Source organism: Propithecus coquereli, unplaced genomic scaffold (assembly GCF_000956105.1).
Source record: "Propithecus coquereli isolate 6110/MARCELLA unplaced genomic scaffold, Pcoq_1.0 Scaffold72, whole genome shotgun sequence".
NCBI lineage: Eukaryota > Metazoa > Chordata > Mammalia > Primates > Indriidae > Propithecus > Propithecus coquereli.
This window is the reverse complement of record NW_012153285.1, coordinates 4,361,414-4,386,445: the sequence shown is the minus strand read 5'-3', so window position 1 is coordinate 4,386,445 and position 25,032 is coordinate 4,361,414. Positions and strand designations below refer to the sequence as shown.

The 25,032-nt window shown below is 41.2% G+C and overlaps 1 protein-coding gene across 1 annotated transcript in view; it reads left to right on the top strand.

Moving 5' to 3' along the window:
- The window catches only part of PPM1H (protein phosphatase, Mg2+/Mn2+ dependent, 1H), a 242,350-nt gene that overhangs the window by 84,957 nt on the left and 132,361 nt on the right, over positions 1 to 25,032 (top strand). Inside the window, exon 2 of the mRNA XM_012661560.1 lies at positions 13,644 to 13,809. Within this exon, the coding sequence (XP_012517014.1) occupies positions 13,644 to 13,809 (166 nt within the window). The remainder of the gene's footprint in view (positions 1 to 13,643; positions 13,810 to 25,032) is intronic.

The window sequence follows — 25,032 nt, the reverse complement described above, 5'->3', positions numbered from 1 at the left end:
CCAGCTACTCGGGAGGCTGAGGCAGGAGGATGACACCACCGCCCTCTAGCCCCGGCAACACAGTGAGAATCTGTCTCAAAAAAAAAAAAAAAAGCATGTGAGAAAACAGCCCTAACCAAACTGAGTGTGGAAGTTCAGGGGATGTTTGGCAGACAAGAGGCGGGTCAGGTCATTGCGGGGTGGGGCGGGGGGAATCACGTTTGTGCTGCCGCAGTGCAGTGCTTTCCGTAGACCACAGACCGGCTGTTCACGACGGCTGAGGATGAGGGGTGTGAGGAGAGCACATGGGGGAGCTGAGGATGTGGGGAGGGCCCAGATCACGAGGCCCTCGCGTGGCGAGCTAAGGAGTTTAAATTTTATCCTGAGATCTTCAGAGTCCACTTGAAGAAATGTGATCGTGGTAGAGACATGGCCACATTCAGGGTTGAGGAAGGTCAGTCTGGCCACGCTGTGCAGGATTTACTGGGGAAGAGACAACAGGTTAGGAGTTGCAGGCGGTTGTGGCTGGAGGACGTGATGAGGGCCTGAATGAGGCATGGAATCGGCAACGTTAGTTGTGAGGTCGAAAGCGCAGGCTGAGAGGCCAGATTCAGGGAGAGTAAGAAGCTAGGAGGACAAGGGTGTTCCTTGGAAATCTTGGTCCACTAAGACAAGGAACGCCTGAAAGGAGGATTGTATTTGAGACAGGAGGTAGACAGGAGAAGTAAGAAGGCATGAGTACAGGTTTGGGCAGCTTGAATGTGTGCAAGATGCAAATGCAGATATTCTGAAAGCATTTGGAAATGCAGGCCAGACACCTCAGAGATCTGTACTGTAGATAGGATTTCGGCAGTGCTTCATGTTTACATCTTAAATGAAGCCTTGGGAATAGTGATGACCTCCCAGGGAAAGTTTGTTTGGGAGGAAAAAAAAAAGCACATTCGAAGCCACAACAGCACTTGAGGCTCACTTGCACACCCCCACATTAACGGTTCAGTTGGGGATAGGAAGTAGAGTTAATCAGATGTCCATTTTGTAGAGAACTGCCATATGTCAAATAGAGTTTATCAGGTATCAGAGTATTATTACCTTAGCAAGACAAGTACTGCTCATCTAGAACTATATGCCATGTAAATTAATTTTAGCTCTGAAAGAGGTTTACATTTTTTAGTAACTGGGGATGGGGGCAAGGTGGGAGGAGGTGGGGAGTTAGACTCAAAAGTGGGAAAAGAAGCCTTAAAAACTTCCCATTCAGTGCAGAGATCCTCAGAGTATTCCGGAGAGGTTATAAACCAGCTTTGGGACATTTCCAGTAAAGGGAATTCCTACTTTTCAAGTTAACTCATTGCATTGCTGGGTAGCTTTAAACTGATTTAATGTCAGCATTGCCTTTCTCTTACTTCCAGGTCCCCCTTTAACCTCTGGAATTTCCCTCCTTCCCAGTAGTCTTTCAAGGTTCGGAGAGAGCCACCCCGGCCCTCCTGGCTATGACTGTTAACAGAGCAAGCACTTGGTTATAAGGCAGAAGCCAGCCCTGGAGTTTAGATTTTTTTTTTTCAGGATATTATGGGGGTACAAACATTTTGGTTACATGTTATGACTTTGCCTCACCCAAGCCAGGATTTGAGGTGTGCCCTTCCCCCATACAATGCTCACTGCATCCATTAGTTGTGAGTTTACCCACCCCCAACCCCCCAACCCCCAATGAATATTACTACCATGTGAGCACCTTAGTGTTGATCAGTTAGTGCCAATTTGATGGCGAGTACCTGTGCTGCTTATTCTTCCATTCTTGTGATACCTCACTTAGGAGGATGGGCTCAAGCTCTATCCAGGATAATATAAGAGGTGCTAGATCACCATTGTTTTTTGTAATTGAGTAGTATTCCATTGTATACATATACCACATTTTATTAATCCACTCATGGATTGGAGGCACTTGGGTTGTAGCCACATCCTTGCAATAGTGAATTGTCTGCCGTAGACATTCAAGTGCAAGTGTCTTTATTATAGAATGTCTTTTGTTCCTTTGGGTAGATGCCTAGTAGTGCTATTGCTGGATCAAATGGTATTTCTATTTTTAGCTCTTTGAGGTATCTCCAAATTATTTTTGACGGGTTGTACTAATTTGCAGTCCCACCAGCAGTGTAAGAGTGTTCCTATCTCTCCACATCCTCACCAGCATGGAGTTCAGATTTAGATGCCACCTTGTGGTGCCCTAGGCCCTGGCTTACATTGGCCACTTCCATGCTAGAGATGTTTGGGGCTCACCTTGTATGTCCTGAGTTCGTTTTCTAGTAGAGATGCTTATAATTAAATAAAATTTTTTTAAATGTAGACTTATTTTCCTTGAAACCAAGGATGAGAAGCCCCAAACAAAATATTCGAAGCTTTAGGAAATAAATAGGCAGGCTTAGATCTCCTTTATTATTCCAGTCTCTTCCTTGGGACCTTATGGTGAAAAGGAGTTCGTTTGTTCATTCATTAAGCCAACATGTATTGAGTGCCAAAACCCTGCCATGTGATTTGAGATAGAAGGAAAACTACCAAAACCAACATACAACCTTGTGGAACACATGTGTTTTTGACTAATTGAAATATGTTGGTGGTCCCCCTTGTCCTTTTTATTTAAGGATGCATTGGGCATCTAATTTAAAATAGCGTACATTCAGTGCATTTGTCTTGTTCAAGGACATAGCGATGTCTCCTTGCACTTTCTAGCTTCCTGAGGGTAGAAATCACTTTCACTAAATTGGAACCCAGATTGGTTCTTCTGGGGCCTCAAGACCTAAATTGGCATGTTCTTTCCCTAGTAAATTAATGAGGTTTAGATTGTTAACTGAGCTTTGCCCTAGGCCTGAGGACAAAGTTAAAAATGTTTGATCAGATAACAACTGGTTTTCAAAGGGCTACCTGAACTATTGTTCAGTCTTTAGTCTGGAAACAAACTTTCTTTTGCAAGTTAACACAGAGGTGAAGATTTTCCAAAGCAGATTATTTTCAATTAAAAAAAGTACAATTTCATTTCAAAAAAGACAAAGGCTGGAGTAATGAGGGGGGACTTAATTATTGCTCTTAGTGTACATTTGCAGTAATACTGTGCTTGCCTTGGAAAAAGTATTATATTGGGGTGCTGAAACCGTGTGACATGTCACAAATTCCTTCTTGTGTCACTTGTGTTCCATTTATAGACTGTTGTGCAACTAATTGCAAGAGCATCATTCGTGTAAACACAATACATCATTTTAAATCTCAGTAGCTATGAGAAAATGCCAGAATGGCTCATCTAGCATATTTACCTAAATCGTACATATGATATCGATGGGGCCAATAAAATGAGGATAATGACAACAACTTTCTCATGTAAGGTTAAAAGCATTAACTAAATTATTAGATGTAAAACACGTTAAACAGTTCTGTTGTCCAACAGTCAGACAACAAGCCTGTGAGGAAAGTACTGTTAAATATCCCAATCTTACTGATGAGAAACAGAGGCACAGGGAAATAACTTGCCCAAAGTTATGCAGCTACCTGCTGGCTGATCCAGGATTCAAACCCAGGGAGTCTGGAGCAGAGTCTCTCTGCTCGTAACTGCTGTACCAACTGCTTCCCAAATTTCCAGCAGAGAAAAACCTGTCTGCCCCATGTTTTCTGCTCTGATGTATGTCCAGGCAGAGTGGCTTCTCCGGTATGAAGGATGATAGCATATTTTTAAGGATTTTCTAAAATAGGGATGCAGAGCTCCCAAGTTAGGTTTCAAAAACCCTCTTTACCACCAAATTCTCTCCTCCAGAACATTGTTCCACTTGTGTTGCTTTAAGGTTTAAAAGGAAACTATCAGAACCCTAGATAGTCCAGTATTTTCTTTATCCAACAACAAGAGCAAAGCCAAAATTGTGTCTGTGATTTTTGAGGAATCTGCCAATTCAAAAATTATGCATTTTATTTGATGTCCGTTGAGATTAGAATATTCTATCTTTTGATGTCATATTCCATTTTATTAGTTTTAGGTTTTTTAAAGTTTGTGTTTTTAAAGGACACATTTGAAATTGACTCACTTTGTTTAAAAAATTTTTTTTCTCTCATATTATTAATAGTATTGGTGAATATATCTGGTGAATAAAAAAAGGAAACTTTATCTTTAGAAAAGTAGTACGTTGCTTTTTTTTAAATCACCAACAGAAGCTAACAGCTATATACAAGTAATATTGTTCTAAACCTGCAAAAAGCATTTTTCTGCTTTATTTAATGAAAAACCTTAAAACTTAAAATCCTTTTTGGGTAGGCCTTTATTTTGATTTCACTTGGCCCCAACAGAGCAGCACTGGGGCCTTGTATGGGAATTGTCCCAGCATCTGACAGAGCACAGACTTCCTTATTAAAATAAGGAAGTTGGACATCGATGATATTAATGGTTTTGCCAAGAGGACTTGGAGGATAATTCAAAGGAAATACCCAAAGATGACTTTCTGTTACTATGTTAAAAGTTCATTTCTAATCAACCAATATGAAGAAGAAATCATTAATATTTATGTGGGGGAGATCTATGGGTAAGCACCTTATCTTCTTTTGATCTTTGATGTTTGTTTTTAATTCTCAGTTATTTAAATTATATTAGTGAGAGGGAGAGAAGCTAATGATGGCCCCCAAGTGCTAGCTGCAAAGTGCATCCACAGCTATTGTAACTAATAACAGCAACATGCATGTTAACTTCTACTCAAACCTGCATCTCTCTCTTTTGCTTTACCTGTTGATTATGTGTAACCAAATGAAATTATCAGTATTCAACTCTCTTTGATCTACAAAAACAATTTCAGAGACTTTAACCTAATAGTTAAGTTCAGGGATCACACGTTTTCTGTAAAGGTCCAGATAATAAATAATTTAGGCTTTGTGAGCCAGACAGTCTTTATCACAACTACTACTAACTCTGCCATTGTAGCGTGAAAGCCACCAGAGACAACGTGTAAATGAGTGAATGTGGCTATGTTCCAGCAAAATGTTGTTATGGATACTGAAATTTGAATTCATGTCAATTTCACATGTAATGAAATATTTTTTCCAACTACTTAACATGTAAAAACCGTTCTTAGCTTGCAGGCTGCACAAAACCAAGCAATGGTCCAGATATGGCTCACAGGCAATAGTTTGCCAACCCCTGGTTAAGTTGAACTAGGCTACCACTGCCTTTGAAATTTCTGGTTCCTGGAAACTTTCTGTTCACTGACCTAAAATCAATTTCATGATCTCATTCCCCAGAACTCCCCACCTCTTGTTTCACCTTCTCATCTCCCTTCACAATCAGCCGTGCCTCATCTGCTCATTCTGCCATTTTGGAAACCTGGGAGTCATCCTCTTTTCTCCCCTCTCCCCCATAACCCATGTCCCCCATAACCCACGTCCAGCAGGATTTACTAAGACTTCTCAGTTCATTTGCCGCCTCACATCCTCTCTTCCCTCCCACCCAGAGCCATCACTTGGCTCACGGCCTCTTTGTCACTCGGACTGTTGTAAGAGACCCTACCTGAGTTCTTTGCCTTTGTCATTTATCCTCTGTAACCCATCCTCCGTTAGACCACTGGTGTTCTTTTTCTAAAGTAAATGTGATCATATCAGTCCCTTGTGTAAATAATCTTAGATTTCCCCCATTGGGAAGAAATCCCATTGGCAGAGGGGACAAGGGACAAAGTAGCTCTTGAGTCTGTCCTAGACACAACAGGATAAAGTTCCTATAGAATTTCATGGTCTGGTTCTAATGTAGTACCTCACCGAGCCAATACTTAGGTCCCAGCCAACTCTTCCTTATAAACTTCACGTCACCCTGTACTTTCACAGGCTGTTCTGCTGCCTGGAGAGCCTTTCCTTGCCTTTTCTCTGAGTACTGATTCCCTCCTTCCTTCCATAAGACTGAGCTGAGACCATAGACGCCACCTCATCTGTGACACTTTCCCTGACTCTTTTGCAGACTTGTCTCCTCTGTAGTCTCACGTCACTTGTGACATACACCTCGAGTATGGCATCCGTCTGAGCAAATTGCATTGTGAGGAGGGCCAGTGGACTGAATGTTTGTGTCTCCCCCAAAAAGTATATGCAGTCCTCAGTGTAGTGGTATTAGGAAGTGAGACTTTAGGGAAGTGATTAGGTCATGAGGGTGGAGCCCTCATGAATGGGATTAGTGACCTTATAAAGGAGGCCCCAGAGAGCTACTCTGTCCCTTGTTCCTTCTGCCATATGAGGTTATAGTGAGAATACCACCATCTATGAACCAGAAAGAGGGCCCTCACTAGACACAGAATCTGCTGATCTTGAACTTCCCAGCCTTGAGAACTGTGAGGAATAAATTTCTGTCATTCATAAGCCACCCAATTTATGGTATTGTGTTATAAAGCCTGAACAGACTAAAAAGAAAAGTGTTCCTACTATAGATGACTGAGAGCAGGAACCTGTCCTGGATTTCTTGACTTATTCTTCTGGTTACATAATAAATGTGTTAAAAGTAATTATTTTAATGTATACTATGTATGCAATCATTTTCTGGGTTCACTCATGAAGTCACAGAGATCTGACTGCAGGGTTACAGATTCAGATACCCACGGGGCCAGGCTGGTCGCTTCAGTGGCAGAGGTGGACAGAGTGAGGTCTGGGGTGAACCAGCAAGGACGTGTCCTATCTCTTGTGGCAGGCTCCCCTCAGGGGCAGCTGATTGTTGTCACACAAGCACATGACAGGTGTCTAACCAGATGTATCAGTTTTCAAAAGAAATGGGAAAATTAAGGTTTTAATGTAAATATCCCAGTTTTTAAATATCAGCAATGAATTCTCCTCAAAACAAAAAAGACTTTGTGGGCAAAAATTTAAAAGTACCAACTTGTTTGCAGGCTGAATGTGGCCCTTGAGACTCCAGTTTGCAACCCCTGATTGGTCACATCTCTTCATTAGCCACAGACAGGGTCTGGGAGCAAAAAGGTGCAAGACCCTGGGGTGAGAGAAGGACCTTTCCCCAGCCTGTGTTTATTCTGCGTTTACCATGTTTCTTCCTCCACGAGATCGCACTTAGACTGCTCAGCCACGCTACCACACAAGTCACGAGATGGTACTTAGTCATCTTCCGAAACGTGAAAGCCAAACGCCACAGAGAATTCGTTTTATGTCTTCTTTTCTACTCCCTGTCATGGGCTGTTAACTGAATTGGCTGGGGTGACCTCCTGTCCCCCTCCTACCCGGAGGTGGCTGCAGCCATCTGGGAGATGCTATTATGCTTGATGGGTGGTCTGACTGGCCCAGCAGCTGATGGCTGTTATCAAAGGCCTAGGTTCCTGCTCAGAGCTGTGCTTTTGCAGTACCCCAAGAATGAGAGGTTATTCCTGGAACTAGCAATTAAGTTGTCTTTATGTTCCAGCCTATCTGGGTGGTCAGTAACCACTTCAGAAAACCACATGAAACATTGCCTTAGAGGTTACCTAGAAAAGAGAATTTTCATAATTGATAGCTGTATTTGTTCTCCAATAAATTATTCATTTCCCCCCTACAGCATTTTACTCTCTACTTCCCAATTATATATGAATCAGCAATATCTCACTTCACCGATGGCTCTTATAACCAGGTTATTCCTTAACCAGGTGATTACTGCCTGCTGAGCAGTGTTAACACTTAGTTTAAACCTTTTAGCCTAAGCTGTTCAGGCCTTTATATTTCCTTAAAAATAAAGCGAGACAACAATAACCAAAAAAAAAAAATTTCTCTCTTTGGTCTTTTTCTCTAGTCTGGGGACCTGAGCTTCTGAGTCCCAGGAGCCTGGGGGCCTAGAACTGGTGTATGTGGGCAGATCTGGGTGGGCATCTACACGTGGCCCATCTGTAACTGCGTGTGTACCTTCCTATGTACAGAGCACCGGAACGTATGTAGATTGAGAAGAGAGCTCAGAGGAGTGAGTGGGCTTGCTCAAGTTCCCTGTTCTGGGAAGTGTCATGCCAAGCCATTTGAAGGCTCCGGGTGCCTGGCCATGTGTTCATGATGCAGGCAGAGAGATGCTGATGGAGAGGGGAGGGAGGAGATTCTCCTCTAAGTGGCTGGATAACATCCCCGGGGCCCAACCGAAGAGGCAGCTAGCTTTGTATTTGATGCATTATTATCAAATAACACAGTGAGTGCTCACTATGTGCCAGACACCATTAAATACTGTTCATGCTGGAGTGTTTAATTCTCACAACTCTTCTGTGATGGAGAAGTGACTATTATTACCCTTATTTTAGGGGGAGAAAGTAACTTGCCCAAGAACACACAGCTAGAGCCTGTAAGTACCAGAGACCAAGTTTGAACCAGGTCTGTCTGACCGTTGTCCCTGTTTTCTGCCCTCTGCGGTATGCTGTGTACCTCGTGGTGGGGACGAGAGGGGACTGGCGTTCAGTGACTCGCCACCTGTCAGGTGTTTAGCACAGGGCGTGTCACATGAAAATCCTTCAAAAAATGTCAACTGTGACTGTCCTGTGTGGATTATCATTTGTAAATCTGTTGAAAACAGTTCTCCAGGCCAGTGGCCTTTGTGACAAGGGCTGACTATTTGAGAATTCTTGAGGTGCTTGCTTTGAGTTTAATAGTAGGGATCGTTTCTGGATCATATCATCAGATGAGTGTCCTTCGAGTCAGACTTATGAGCAGATGAGAAGGCAGATAGCTTGAAAATTTTAACAGTTGCATTTAAAAGCAGGACTTTTCTGCTGAAATGCAGATGAAGTTGATTGCAAAAAAAAAAAAATTGTGATTCAAGTATTTCACAAACTGAAGAAAAGTGTTTCCCAAGTGTATGATGATAACACAGAATGAACTGCTTGCTCTTTTCAAGTAGATTCTGCTATTCCTGTGATCTCACTGTCCCGTTCATGCCTGGTATTTAGGTCATAACTTCAAGCTGAATCTGATACACATATAGGATTTTTGACTTTCAAGTCCTTAAAGTTCCGTGTTTACCTATTTTTGCAAGAGGGGAAAAACCTAGGTGTTTTGGTTCAATTGGAGGTAGCTTAAAGTAGGTTAAAGTAGTACATAAATGAATTTAACTTTCTGTGTGTCTCTCCCAGGGCAGATGTGTCATATTCTTCTAAGAGTTGAAAGAACTGGGTATGAACCTTCCATATTGAAGGGACAGTAGCTGTCCTTCACCTTCGACCTCTAACATTTTCCTACCTCAATTTAATCCTCACTTCAGAAGAACCCAATTCTTTAATTTAGATGACTATAATTGCCTTCCCCCAACACACATGTATCTTAGTAAGTCATAGAATTCAATCCACAAAGTACAGCTAAGGAATTGAGATTTGCAGATGTTAAGTAACTTGGCCAAACTACAATGCCACTCGCTAGCTGTGACTTATCTTTAAAAGGGGGCTAACAGTGGTAGCTAGCTGATGGAGTTGACAAGAGGACAAAGTAAGTTAATTATTACATGCAAATGCTAACAGCTGTCTCTGGCACCCAGATACTTCTCAACAAATGTAAGATACTATTCTCCACATTTTGGAAGTAGCAGAGTTGATTTCTGTCTGATTCATTCATTCATTGACAAACGTTTGCTGAGCACCTGCTATGTGCTGCATTCTAGGGAGGTAGCTCCTGTTATTAACTACCATGCTTTATTACCTCCAGTTTAATGTCAAGGAAAATGTTTTCCCTCTTTGTGGAAATTGGAAAATAACGTGACCAAAGGTATGATGATTCATGGTCCACCATCTTTTTCTTTCTTTCTTTCTTTCTTTTTTTTTTGTTTTTGTCTTTATAATAAGCATCATGAGTAGGTATCGTTTAGACAAAGAATGTACACCTTTTAGTCTTTCCCGTTGATCTCAAGGAAGTGCTGACTTTTTGCTAGAGCATACCAACAAGAAGGGAGTGTAGCTACTGATATAACTGCTTACATTTAAGGAAATTATTGAATCTCTAAACAGCATGCTGCTCCTCAGCGTGGGAAACAAAGTTTTTCACAGTGACTTTTAGAAAGATTAAAGGTTTTATTTACATTTACTAAACAAAGTATTTGCCTTTGAAGAACAATATAAAATATTTAAGTTGATAGTCATCAAACTCGTTAAAGGCAAAATAAATTGAGAAGAATCAGGTCTTTCTATGAAAGCTCTGTAGAATATGGAATTTGAAATAATATAACGTGTGGGATAAGAGTTATATATTTTTAAAAGGCAGTGACTTTAAATTGATATTTAAATAATCAATATTTAAATTAATATTTTATCATCTGGATAATAATTGGATATCTTCCTAAACAGGCTTACTGCTGTCTTCCCACTAGATTGACATTTCTGACTTTTTGATATTTCATTGGTGTATTCACAAGCTGTATTCAACATGAATCGGCAAAGTAAGGTCACCAGTAATTGTTCTTTCACAGTTCTCTGGCTTTGAGTCATTGCAGTATAGACCTCTGAACCAAGCGCCGACAAGAATAGATGCCCAATAGGAAAATAAAACAACCTGAGAGCTGAAGCAGAAAGAGCTCAGAACTCAGAAGTGTGTTCCCAGCTCTGCTGCATTTAGCTGTGTGACCTTGTGCAAGTAAGTCGCCGTCTTCTAGGGCACAGTGTTTCTCATGCGTAAATAAAGTTTCTAAGACCTCTTGCTGAAGTTAGGTCAACTTCAGAGTTTAATAATCACAAAGAGAGACAAAAGACAAAGCACTTTAAAAGGACAGTGATTTGTGATTTATGTAATTATAGTAGCTTTGTTGACTGTTGGAAACAACAATGGCAGATGAGTCAGCCTGGCTTGCAGCTATTGGAGATCAGTAATGCTTTTTTAATTCAGAAAACAGAACAGCCTTCCTCCATCCCCTAAAAAAAAAACAAACAAACAAACAAAAAAAAACTCTGACTACAGCACAAGATTGGGTGCCAATGGTCAGGCTGATGCCAAGTTCTAGAAATACAGCTGGGATCCTATACAGGGGACAGTGTGGAGAGGATGGTTTTTGGGAACTGGTTTTCCCAGCTGAACCTCCACCCCAGCATTCCCTAGCGGAGGCACTCATTTGGAGACCATGGTGAAATAATGCCACTTTCCAGTGAACAATCCACCCCAAATATATTGCTCAGGAAGTCACTACCAGTGACTAAGAAGAGGCAGATGGCATTTTGAACCTCCTGCCTCTGCCTGGTTTGGTTCTCCAAGGGTAGACTTAACAGGGCTGCTCCAGACAGGTGCATGTTCTGTATTAGGAGCTTCAGCTCCAAACCTAGTGACTTGGCCTGAATTAAATGTGCACTTCTCTAGGGACACTTAGAATCTGAGCCAGCCATTCTTCCCCCATCTCTGGGCCCTCTCGCGGATCCCTCCAATAGCCAGAGAAGCAGGGAGAGAATTCCCCTTTCTCTTGGTCCTGGACTAGACCTTGCCTAGTCTGCCTGTTCTGTGCTTCCCCACGCAGTCCAGCTTGGCTGCCACACACTGTCCCCATGGTGCAATAGGAAAAGTCTGGGTTGGGGGTTAAGGCAGGCTCATTCTGAATCCCCGCTGTGCCCTTCCTGGCTGTGGAACTTGAGTAAGTTACTTAGCTCAGGCAGTAAATGTGGTAGTATTAACCGTCGTCATGCAGGTAACCTCATTGTGTCCACAAGAATTACATTTTATTCTCAAGCCATATGAAAACGTCTTTTCTGAGAGGAGAGAGGGTGAAGGTGGGGCAAGAAAATAGGTATTGAAGCCTCCTGCGCCCCACCCCTCAGCCATCAGAGTGTGTGACAAGCACCAGAACCCATGTGACCTCACAGAGCAGCCAGGATTCCCACCTCCTTACTCAAGTCCCTGGAACTATGATTTTTAAACTTTGTAAGCAGCAATCTACTTAAAAAAAAAAAAACTTACAAATAACCTGTAATATGTGAAATGAGTAAAAGTAGGCTTTTGTATTTAAAAACATGCCTGTTAAAATTTCTAACAAATGCAATAAGAATAATGAAGCAATTTTGATTAATACAGAAATTTGAAATCAGAGAAGTAGATGACTAATATCTTTTTCTTAGAACATGCAGATAAGTAATTGCAAATGGTAATTTTTTAAATAGTTCTTCTAATTACATGATACTAGTCAATTGAAGAGAATAGAAAGAAGACTTATGCCAAAGCTGCCCGAAATATATAGACTAGCATGTATTTATTCACATGAATAGATGGTAATGAATTTTTAAATTATTGCATTTTTTGAAAGTGCACATACATTTAAAAAATAAAGAAAATGTTAAAACGTCTGAAACACCTCTATAGAATCTGGCAGAAGATTGCTTGACACATTCTCCCTTGGATCTGGCGGCACCCAAATCTCAATTGGCTTTCCACTTCCTATTTGGTTGTGGCATGCATGTGTTGGCTTATGGAGATCAATACAGTTCTCAGTACAAAAGCTATGTGATGTAAAAACTGGTGAAATTTGAATAAAGTCTGTAGTCTGGGTGAGATTATTATATCTATATCAATTTCCTGATATTGTACTATGCTATATAAAATGTTACCTTTGGAGGAAGTTAGGTGAAGCCTGAATGGGACTTTGTACTATTTTTGCAACCTACTCTGAATCTACAATTATTACAGAATGAAAAAGTTAAAAAAAAAAAAGCCATTTGAACATGATAATCTTTTACTTAACTGTTAGGAGGCTGTGCAACCAGATTAATAGAGCAGTGTGCATACCTCACTTCCAGAGTGAATTTTCATTTAGCTTTCCTTGCCAGTGAGTTCTGTAAACTCCACACTCTGTCAGCTACTGTGACGCTGTTGAAGTTTTAGAAAGGAAACACAGCCAGTGGCAAATCAAGGAGAGCTCTCTTTCAGGAAATCTATTTTAACTGCTGCTTAATTACTTAATAAGAAAATGGTGCTGGAACCCAAGAGTTGAGTCTGCAGTCACCTGATACAGACAAAGTATGTGAATGATGTGGCATGTTTTTTAAGCATTCCTGTGCTTAAAACATTTAATAATTTGATCAAAGCATGTCAACAATAATATCATATGTGTCTTGGTGTCCAAATCAGGTGCCGATAGCCTGGTGTGACAATGCAGTGTGAAGACTTGTTCTACAGGAGAAATGATAAGGAGCTAAAAATACTTTTACAAGAGTAAACCTTTGATCCATTCACTTCCCTGGGTGTAAAGCAAAAATGAGCATGGCAGTGGTGAAATATGGTTCTCTGTTCCTTGGATTTTACAGTGGGCTGTAACTTACTGCCATGTGCTTTGAGAAGATTGACGGTGGTTTTGCTGTTCACCACGAGGAGAGGTGAAACAGAATTCCCTGAGCCAGCCTATCTGTCTTCATTGTAATTGCCAAAAAGTTCAGGCTCCAAATTAACCCGACAGAGTGATCGCCTCATGTGTCTTGACTGAAATGGATCTGTGGAGTTGGTCACATCGATCAGCCCTGTGAAGGTGAACTGGGCTCAGAACAACTTCTTTAGTAAATATCTTAATGGGCACTAATACGTTCCATTTTTTAAAAATCCATTTATTCAGGAACATAAGATACCAAGACCGTAAGGTCCTTTGCATTAAGTAGGGCTTTAGTTCCGCACCAGTTGTAGAGTCTGCCTTGGCCAACCCCTGACAGGGACTAAGCCCTCAGCTTTCCCAAAATCACTCTGACCAGCTTTTCTGGCTTCTTCTCCAGGGTTATCAACGCTGGAAAGAGCACACACAATGAAGACCAAGCCAGCTGTGAGGTGCTCACTGTGAAGAAGAAAGCAGGGGCCATTACCTCAACCCCAAACAGGAACTCGTCCAAGAGACGGTCTTCCCTTCCCAACGGGGAAGGACTGCAACTAAGGGAGAACTCGGTAAGACCCTCCTCTGTGCTTGGTTCTCAGGTGAGAAGAGCGACACACACTCTAGCCCCTCTGTAAAATGGGGGGGCTCAATTCGGGTCTGGAATGGAAGTGAGAAAAGCAGTGTCCCCACAGTTAGGGGGGTGGCCCTGTACTTAGGGTACCACGCATTCCAAGCTGAAGGTGGCACATGTATGAAGAGTTGGCATTTGTGTTTTTAACACTTAAAGTAAATGAAACACCCACACCATATATAGGTTTTGTTGTAAGAGTTGATATATTATAATGTTGGTGTTTTCAAAGAAGCTACTTCTTTGTGAGGAAATAGTCCAGGAGCCTCTCCGAGGGTAGAAATAACCATAACCATTGGCTTAGAAATCCGCGACTACTCTGCCCCGTCTTCTCCTTCCTGCCCACTCTAGTTGTCCATTTGGAGTCTGTGCCTGCTGCCCTTCCAAATTCATGTGTGTTTCAGTTGTCCCCAAACCAGTGCAGCCCATGGGTGGCCCCGCAGACTGAATGCCCTGTTGACAAACCACAAAGTATCTCTCTTCTCTCCAGTTTCTGGAGAATAAAGCAGACATACCCTCAGAAAGTTCTGAAGAAGCGCTCAGAAAAGGATAGGGAATAATCAATGCTCTGTCTATCAGTAGATAATGCAGTCCTATGGAGACGTGTCTACTGGGAAAATCGGGAGACATTGAACGGGATGACCCAAATACGACTATTCATGCTAATAATCTTGAGGATATTTTTGTATAGAAATTTGTATAGGATGTTAAAAGATCCAGAAATTTCTTCGTAGTCTAAGAAATAGTGTCTGATTGCATCTATGCTCAGGGATAATAAGTACTGATTTATTTTGTTAGTACTAGTTCAGTTTAGAGTTAGAAAACACAGTGACCTCTGAGGACTCCTCAATTGTACGTGTTCTCAAGGAAGGAAGCGTCGTTAGGCCGGTCCCAAAGAGCCGTCGTTCCTCTGAAGGAAGCGTCGTTAGGCCTGTCCCAAAGAGCCAGGTGTGGGGACTGGGATGGGCAGCGGAGAATGACAATGGCTAAGTGCACAGGCTCTGGAGCATCTCAGTGGCTTTGGGCAGTCTACCACTTAGTAGCTTTTTAATTTTTGAAAGTTATTTGTTCTTCGAACCTCAGTATTGTCTTCTATAAAAAGAACAAATAACAGTAGTAACTACCAAATGGTAGAAGGAGACTGCTTGGAAGTATGAAATCCAATAGTCCATGGAAAATGTTGAGCCAATATCATAATTAATAAATCCTTAATAAATGGTAGGGATTATCATCCTGAGGTCAGCCTCACTTCTGTCAATCTCTGTGGCTAATGCCCACGGAATTTTGTATGTTCATCCACTTATGAACTGGAGATTATACAATTTCTTTTATTCCTACTCAACAATTATTTTGAGGATTAAGTTATTATGGGAAAGGCCTTGGAAAATGTGAGGCCTTAATGATAATTGAATATGGGTGCCAGTGACTTAATGTTGCTCTTTCCCCTGGTGTTTCTCTCCTGCCACTAGGGATTTCTGTAAAAATAAGTCACCGTTGACATTTGGCCCAAGGCCACTTGGTGATGACATTTTTCCTTTTTGCCAAGTTCCTCCTAGAAATGGAGCCAGGGTAACTTTTTAACTTCCTGTGCTTAAGAACAGTGAAACCCGTGCGTAAGCACTTCAGGACGGAGCCAGGGCCCTCCCCCATGGTGGTTCCGAATCTCTGTGGGGTTCATCCTTCAGCGGGCAGCAACGGGGCGCTGCACAGTTGGACACACCCTGGCACCCTATTTCCTGCTCCCACAGGGGCTTCTCTTCTAGCTGCCTGACGGATTAGGCTTCTCGTTGAGTTTGAGGCAAGAGCTGTACTGCTTTTTCTCTCTTTTTTTTTAATTGTGGTAAAACATACATAAAATTTACCATTTTAATCAGTTTTAGGTATATAGTTCTTTGGCATGAAGTACATTCACATATTTGTGCAACCATCACCGTCCATCTCCAGAACATTTTCGTATCATATTCTCCAGCTGAAATTCTGTATTCATTAAACACTCACTCCCCATTCTTCCCTCCCCTCAGCCCTTGGCCACCACCAGTCTATTCTCTGTCTCTATGAATTGACCACTGTAGTATTTCATATAAATAGAATCATATTAATACAATATTTATCTTTTTGTGTCTGGCTTATTTCACCTAGCATAATGTCTTCAAGGTTTATCCATGTTGGGTGTGTCAGAATTTCCTTCCTTCTTAAGGCTGAATGATTTCCCATCTTACAGTATATACCACATTTTATTTATCATTCGTCTGTTAATGGACACTTGAATGGCTTACCTTTGGCTATTGTGAATAATGCTGTCATAAACATAGGTGTACAAATATCTCTTTGAGTTCCTGCTTCCATTCTTTTGGATATATACCTACAAGTGGAATTGCTGGGTCACATGGTAATTCATTTAATTTTTTGAGGAACTGCCACACTGGTTTCACAGTGGCTAAACCACTTTACATTCCTAACAACAGTGCAGAAGGGTTCCAATTTCTCCACATCCTTGGTAACACTTGCTGATTTCTGTTGTGGTTTTTTGGGTGGGGGGCATTGATAGTAGCCATCTAACGGGTGTGAAGTGGTATTTTATTGTAGTTTTGATTTGCGTTTCCCTAATGATTAATGATGTTGAGCATTTTTCCATGTGTTATTGGCCCTTTGTGTATGTTCTTTAGAGAAATATCTATTCAAGTCCTTTGCTCATTTTTAAATTGAGTTGTCTGTTTTATTGTTGTTGTTTGTGCTGCTTTTTAAGAACTTGAAAACCATAACCTAGTGTGGGAGATCAATTGCTGAGCACTGGTTGTGTACCAGAAACTAGATACTAAGGATTTGTCAGGGAATAAAACAGGCCACTTCCCTGCCCACAGGGAGCTTACATTCATGCAGGGGTTGGGGGAATTAAAATATATATTGTGCCGGATGATAAACACTGTGGAGAAAAAACAAAGTGGGGAAGCCGGAATATAGGAGGTTTGAGGTACCAGGTGGTTAGAGAAGGCATCACTGAGAAGATGACACTTGGGCAAGGACCTGAAAGTACAGCTATTTGGAGGAAGAGCATTTTAACATTTTGGGTAATTGCAAAAGCCCTGAGGCGGGAACAGGCCCATGTCTCAAGAATTAGTGAGGAGGCCCTTGCGGTTGGAGCAGTAACATGGTAAAGCCCCGATTGTGGGAAATGTTACCAAAAAGATCGCGGCAGTGGGATGAGGCAATCTGGCAGGACCTTGAAGGCTGTTTTCAGGACTTTGGTTTCTACTTTGAATGGACAATTTATTAGCAGAGGACACGGGGCAGCTGGTTAAAAGAGGCCAGTGATTTTTCCCATCTAGAAGGCATCCCCTTAACAGTAAAACTCAAACATATTAGCACTTAGGAAAGGGTAGTGAGAGTACAGGGCCTAGCGCAAGAAAACATCTGCAGAGGCAAGTGAGGTGGACTCTACCCCTTTTGCCATGAATCGGTTCCTTCACCTGCTAAACATATATTGAGCCGAGTCTGTGTGCTGAGCCCTGGGTGTGAGGAGATGAGCGCAGTGCAGTTCCAGTCCTAGTGCTGAACTGAGGGGGCAGAGTCATTAGCGGTACAACACAGATTTCAGAAACAGACAAAAATCTCAGGATGTGTGGAAGCCAAGCTCAGAGGGACCACTGGTGGTCTGGGGAACAATCAAGGAGGGAGATAGGTGAAGTCAGGAAAGGCTTCCTGGAGAAAGTGACATTCAAGCTGGGGTCTTGAAAAGTGAATAGGAGTGGTCTGAGCAAATAAGAGAAAAGGGAGTTTCTGATAGAAGGAACACATGTAGGCAAAGACAGGTTGGCATGCGAGCACAGGAGGCACGTCTTCTGGTGTTTTGGAGCACATGTGGTCACTTAGAGGGTGGTAAGACAGGAACAGCAAGCGGGCATCACACACAAAGGTCATCAAATGCCATAATAAGCTGGGATTTTAACCAAATGATTTTAGAAAAGGGCATGATGACTCAAGACAGTGACAGCAGTGGGGAGGCTGACTTGGGAAGGCTGAGACGCCAGTTAGGAAGCCCACACAGAAATCTGGGGGAGAAAGGAGGAGGGCTTAAAATAAGGTGCTGATTAGAACAAGGGACGGGCTCAGAAGAGATGGTGTGAGTGATGCAATTGAGATGACCAGATGACCAACCGCTTGGGGACGGGAGCAGTAGAGGTTGCCGGGCTTCAGCCACCAGGTGCTGCTCGGGGGAAAGTGGACCATTGGAAGGTAAGAGGTGGGCAGAGATGGTGACTTGAATTTTGGCTATACTGACTCTACTTTTCCAGGTGAAAGTGTTTTTAAGGAAATTAAAAATAAGGATTTGGTGCTCACAGAAATCCAGGGAGGTTTAGATTTCAGGAGTTACTAGTGCAAAGATTATAGTTGAAGCAATAGATGTGGTTTAGATCACCCAGAAAGTTTAGAAGTGAGAAGATAAGAATGCAGAATGGAAGCCTGATGACAATGGGGTTCCAGAAGCTCCAAGAGAATGGAGCTGTCAGGAGGGGAGGTAACTGTTCCATGGGCCACAGAGAAGTCAAGAAAGACAAGGCTGCAAAAAATGGGCAAATACTATTGTAAGCAAAAAATGGAACAATAGGTCAAACAGTGGCATCATCATTGCATCTGCAAACAGTTGACGGGCATGAAGGATGGCAACCTGAAGATGCAGGGGCTCCCTCTGGAGTCCCTGCGGTTCATTTCTCTTTCCTTTCTTGATCTCTCCATCCCCAGTAAACGTAATGAAGTCAAAATGTGTTTCCACAAGACTTGTTTCATGCATAATATCACCTTCATCTTTCTTAGAGATTGAAGAAAAACTAAATTTTTTTTTGTAAAATAACATGAAATTCACAAGAAAAGGAATGATCATAGGAATTTTTTGTTAGAAACATCAATGATACACTGAGGAATTAGAAGTGTGACTTTATACTTGATGACCTCTTTTATACTGAGTGGCACTACATAGCTGGGTAGCAGCAAGACGACTTTTTCTACTACAGATAATTATTAATTGGTGTAAAGATTTGAAGGCAACCTTAAGCCATCCCTCATGCCAATGTGTAGAGAGTTATTTTGTTCTATTAATACACATCTTTCAGCCAAAGAGGTCAACTAAAGCCTCCTATTTTAAAACAAACCTTTTAAAAAAATTGTTTGGGGAAAAAAAAAAAATAAAATCCGCCTCCCCCGGCCCCCAAGAAGCAATTAAGGAAAAAGTATCACTTCCTGTGTTTGGCTGAGCTCTGGACAGTGGCACCTTACTTATAAGAAAGAAAACACAAATTAATTTCAGTAAAGTAAAAAGTCAGGGGCTAAAGAAGCAATGTTTGAAAGAAGTCGTAAAACTTAAAGGGATACAAATTTAAAGTGATCTGCACTGTAGTATTTTAGCCTGAAGAAATGCAAGGGGAATGTGGTTGAATTATTCTCTTCTCCCTTATGAATGCTCTGAAATGGATATAGGTTTGGTTTTGTTTGATTAAGAGTTTCGTGATATAATGCAGAACACATAATAAACGTTTCTTTTTTGAGGGAGAAGGAAGAGAAATTTTGAGGTCTCTGATGAAGTGGATGTGAAGTATAGTAGAAAAGGATATTCTCAACGACAGTGAAGGGTGGAATTTGTCTTGTGCCTGGATCACTTTTGGGTAGTTTAGACATGAAGAGCCACAAAAACCCATGATCTGGCAGATAGGAAATAGATACTCCGTGACAGTGTGCAAGCCTTTGAACATTCCTGTGCCTCTGAGTATTTGGGGACATAGGTTGGGTGACCAGGAAAAGAAGGAAATCTAAAAAGCTAGCCTTTTCAAAAGACACTTTCATAAGATTGTCCCTTAGGAAAGACGGTGTAAGCTTGTTGAGAACAACACCTTGTCCCCAACAGCTTCCTGCCTCCCACGGAAGCCTTTTTAATAACCAGACCAAGATTTATGGGAAGTAATCACCGTTATTAGGTTTTCTTTGATTTGAAAGGTTATAAGGAGTCTTATCACACTGATTGCCATCTGCAGGTGAAAATACAGCTTTTCCAAGAGATTTTGCTTTTCGGTTCCCAAGTATTTAGTCATTCTAGGAATGAGATAAAAGGAGAAAGATACAAGGTGACTTCTCTGAGGAAGGAAAAAGAATTTACTCCTAAGGGCATCTTATAACTTTAAGATAAGAAGTGCATGTCCTTATGTAAGATGGGTGAGTGGGGAATATTCAGGGTATCGTGGCCATAACCAGGACATTTCCCCCCCACATCTGATTCTCTCTTTGGAACAGATTGTTTTTGGCTTGAGACTAGACTTATGGCCACATGCATTCCAAGTCTTATTTCCTTAGGAGCACCCTTGTGTTGTTTAATTTAGTCAAAACACATCAAAGTGTGTGGTTTCAGTATCTGTTAGTTCAGTGTCTAATTACAATAACAGGAGATGGCTGTGTCAGCATCTCAGCCAAGTGCATCAGCAGGGGAGAGGAAAGCTGATTATCTTTCTCAGCAGAGGATGGGGCAGCACTGTGGGAATTCAAGGCAAATAGGATAAAATTGGGGCGGGGAGAGGGAAAAAGGAAATGAGAAAGGGGCTATTTCAACTCTCTGAACTGAAGATTTGCCATTCTTTTCATCTGTTTTCCATGAGAAGGACTCTTCCACCCCCAGAACATTAAATGAAGGTTGCTTCTAGTTCCACAATGCCCTTTGGGGTATTTGGCCATCTGACAGTCTCTTTCCTGCAATGACATCAGGTATAAAATGCAATAGGAGCGGCCTTTTATTCATCTCATTGTGTTTATTACCCTGGATTTTTGCTCTTTATTGTACACATTTGAAGAAAATACAAACTTTATATTCACCTACTTAGACTTTTTTGAAGCAGTAGGGCAATGGTTTCTTTCAAAACTCCTATTCCCTTAGTTCCAGGGATGTAGAACTCTTGCCAGTGAGCAAGAAGGACGACTTTACAGCCAGGAATTGAGGAGGCTGATGTCAGCTAGAGTAACTGTAAAGTTCCCTTCTTGTGGGTGTTGGATTACTCGGAAGACCAGGTTTGACCAAGATGTTCTTCGTAGCTGAGAACATCACTAAAACTTGCTTACACAATAGATTTTTCCACTGTGACAAATCTTAAGGTGAAAGTAAAATAAATCATGTTGAGAGGGAAATCTCTTCTTGCTTTACTTTTAATGTGACTTCCCACAGCTTTAGGTGGGAAGAACATTGGCAAAGACAATAAACTCTTAAGATTTTCTTTTCTTCTTTTATTTCGACTTTTAAAAAAATTCAGCACTCAGCAGTTATGTGTCAGACATGGATCTTAGTGCTTAGTGACAGCATTAATTCATTTAACTTCATGCACGTTGAGTATCCCTTATCCCAAATGCTTGGGACCAAAAGTGTTTCATCTTTCAGATTTTTTCAGATTTTGGAATATTTGTATATACTTAATGAGATATCGAGGGGATAGGACCCAAGTCTAAACATGAGCTTTGTTTATGTTTCAAATATACCTTATACACGTAGCCTGAAGGTAATTCTGTTTTTCCCTGCGGGATGCTGAATGAACTGTGTTTGTGTGCCTGCATTTTGACTGGAACCCATCACGTGAAGTCAGGGCTGGAATTTTCCACTTGTGGCCTTCTGTTGGCGCTCAAAAAGTTTCGGATTTCAAAGTATTTCAAATTTCAGATTTTTGGATTAGGGATGCTCAACCTGTAATATATAGATAAATATGTGTTGTTATTATCTTCATTTTACTGGTGAAGAAACAGGCACAGAGCTGGAAAGTGTGGAGCTTGCTACAAGCCAGGCAGTCTGGCCTCAGACTTATAACATGCTGCCTCTTCATCCATTAGCAGTTGAGAAATGTCATGGGAAAACCTCTTTGGAAAAGTCAGAAATAAAGGAAGAATAACTCTTAATGTTGACATGTATAATTTCAATAAAATTTGATATTAAATATTTTCTCATTTCCATTATGATTTCTCTTTTGACATAGGAGCGAATTAGCAGTTTCCCCTGTCAACTCGGAAAGTAGGTAACAGCCCTTACTGACTCAGATGAAGAACAGAACTGAAATGAAATTGTCATCATCTTGTCCTTATAGTCCATTTTTCTTGTTAAATTATAGCAAGACCATCATTTGCATAAGCCCTGGCAAGAAGAAAAAGCCTTGTGATTGAATAATAATGAGTATCTGAGTTTGAATCCCGGCTCTGCACTTACCAGATGTAACCTTGTATAGGTTACATGACCTCTCCATGCCTTGGTTTCCTCATCTGTAAATTGGGGGTAACAGTTCCTACCTTATGGGGTTGTTAGAATTAAATGAGTTAAAAATGTGAAAAGTGCTTAGAAGAGTGATAAATGTGCAATAAATATTATCTGTTGTTGTTGTTCTGATAGTGGAGTTTGTAGCTGCATTTCAATATTATTTCATGGTACTTACATTTTTTTCTGTAAACTAATTTAAGGAGAAGTTGTTGATATATAAAGCAATAGTTTGAGAACATTCCTGGGCTAATTTATGAGTCTAGACTAAACCACAACGCAACTTAGCCAAGACTGTTGCAAACTTTATACTTCCACTTATAATGTAATTTAATATTTATTTAATAGTGTTTTAAAATATGGGTCTAAATTGCCATTTAAAAACAAAAACCAAACTTACTAAATTTATCCTTTATCTGACTGCCACATAACATTGGAAGAATTGAACCAAAGAAATCTGCATTTCATGTTGCCATGTCCCAAGAAGGAAACAGCATATTTACTAAAGTATATGAAATTAGGAGGTACCCCCAGCACTGGAGAGTAGAATATCTCAATATGCAAATTATTAGTTAAATAGCTTAATCAAGAAGAGAGGTAGGGTAAAAAGCAAACTGTGCTGTGTGGTCATGGTCCCCAGAGGACAGCAGTAGAACACGGGCTCTAGGAAGGACTTTCAGGAAGTTACTGGAGTTTTCCCCCAGTCTCTGCCTCTTCATGGGCTCATTCTCCCACTCACTGTTGCTATGAGGATCAAACGAAAAACTGGAGTTGGAAAGCACTGTGCAGGGAATGCCTAAAACAGACACTCTGGACTCCGTGTTATCATCCTCACCGTGACACCTTGAAAAGTAGCCAGAAACTTTACGAAAAGCAAACCAGGTAGTAGCACAGAGTGAGGAATCAGAGTAGTAGCACAGAGTGAGGAATCAGAATACGGCCACCCTGTTTTCCCAGTGGGAAATGATTAATCCCTTTTCTTTGGCGGTGGGGAAGGAGCGCGGCGAGTGCGTTCTGTGCTCATCCTGGGCATTTTTAAAGTCAACCGTGGGATTTTACTTAAAGTGGGATGTCTGCATTTGTGATTTGCCTTTCATGCTGCTGATAGGGCCCCTCCTCAGCTCATATAAATACCTGAACAGTTAGGGTAGGGAAGGGGGAGGATGAATATTAAATGAGCTGAGTACTTGCAAAGGCCCCCAGGAGGATACCACTCTTTCCCTTAGGACAACTATTTCTAGAGTAACCATCTCCAAACTTCAGTTAAAAACAATTTTTTAGAATGTGCCCCCAATGTGTCTGTTCATTTATTGATATATAACCACACTCCTGCATACCCATATAGTATATAATTATTTTTTAATTATAGAAATATATTAAAATTGTTTAATAATTTAAAGGCAATAAAGATGAAACATCAGTATTTTAAAATAATAATAGCTAACAGCTATACACTGTTTATTGTATGCCAGACATTGTTCTAAGTGTTTTTCACACGGTAACTCATTTATCATCTTGCTAACGGCAAAGACTTCATGCCATCATTAGCTAATATCTCAAGGCACAATTCATCATTAACAATATAGCGAGTGTAATTCCATATTTCAGCTGTCTCCTGGAGCATTTCAGGTTCTTTTGGCTAGTATGATAGTGATTACTGTCAGATATGACTAGACTGTCATTACTGGGAATATAAAGTACCAGCTCTCAATATGTTCTTACTTGCTCATGTTTTCTATCAGTATTTTCTTCGCAGGATTTTTTTTAAAACCTGTTGTCCACTCTGTGAGGGATAATTTACTTGAAAACTTAGTAACATAATCCATAAGGCCAGGCGAGTGCACACGTGCTTGCCGTGGGTTGCAATATACTACAGCTAACTCACGTGGGAGAGCAACAACACCCCGTGTGCACGAAGGGACCTCTGACTTACTGACCACATGAGGGTGCCAGTGTCAGCCTGCGCGAGAAATGCTAGTAAAGTTGAATTTCTTCATTTTTAAGTGAAAAATATGAAAGGACTTCTAATGTTTCTCTTACACGCCGACTGATCGTTTTTAACTCCCCTCAGATTTGAGTGCTCCGTGTGGAGAGCACTCATCTCGGGGGAAGAGGGATGAAGAGGTTTGCACACCTCTGGATTTCTGTGCAGCGAGCAAAAGAATGCGGAGCCTTCAATTCTTTAAGCTGCTGCAAGTTCAAAACCCACTCCATGGTTTTCTGCGCGTTTCCTGCCTTACATCTCAGTATTTCTGTCGGGCTCCCGGGAAATGCCTGAGGTTATGTCTAGAACCTCCCCTTATCTGTAACGCATCATAAGGGTGGTGGGTACCTCCTAGCCTCCCAGATGGCTCACCCTGGCTTTTTTGACTGTGGCTTCTCCAGAGGTAAGGTGCACGTGACGTGGCTCCTGTCTCAGTAGCCACCTGATGTGGCCAAACTTTAAGCTGGTGATTTTTGACATCCCTGGATGGCTGTGCTATAATTATACCTGAAGCTAAGTGAACATCAACTGCTTATACCTGAAATTATTTCACCTCCTTGGTTAGTGGATAAATTTCTGTTTGGAGCCATATTGTATTTGTTGAAAGGCCCAAATTGCCTTTCCCAGCTAGAATTCATTACGTTCAGATGTTTGTGAAAAAGGGAAGAAGAAAATGAACAATATTATTAAAAAGCAGTTTCTAGAACTTTTGAGAGAAGAGGATGTAACATTGGGCCTACTTTAAAGAAAGCCTAAAAGAGAAACTGTGAATTTTAAAACTCCCGATTTGTCACCTTCTGGAATCTTCCCTGATCAAGCTGCAGATGTTTTCCTGAAAAGAGGTGGGTAGCCGTGTGTGTTGTAAATTACATATAAGACTGATTTTTTTTTTTTGGTAGATGAAATAATTTGGA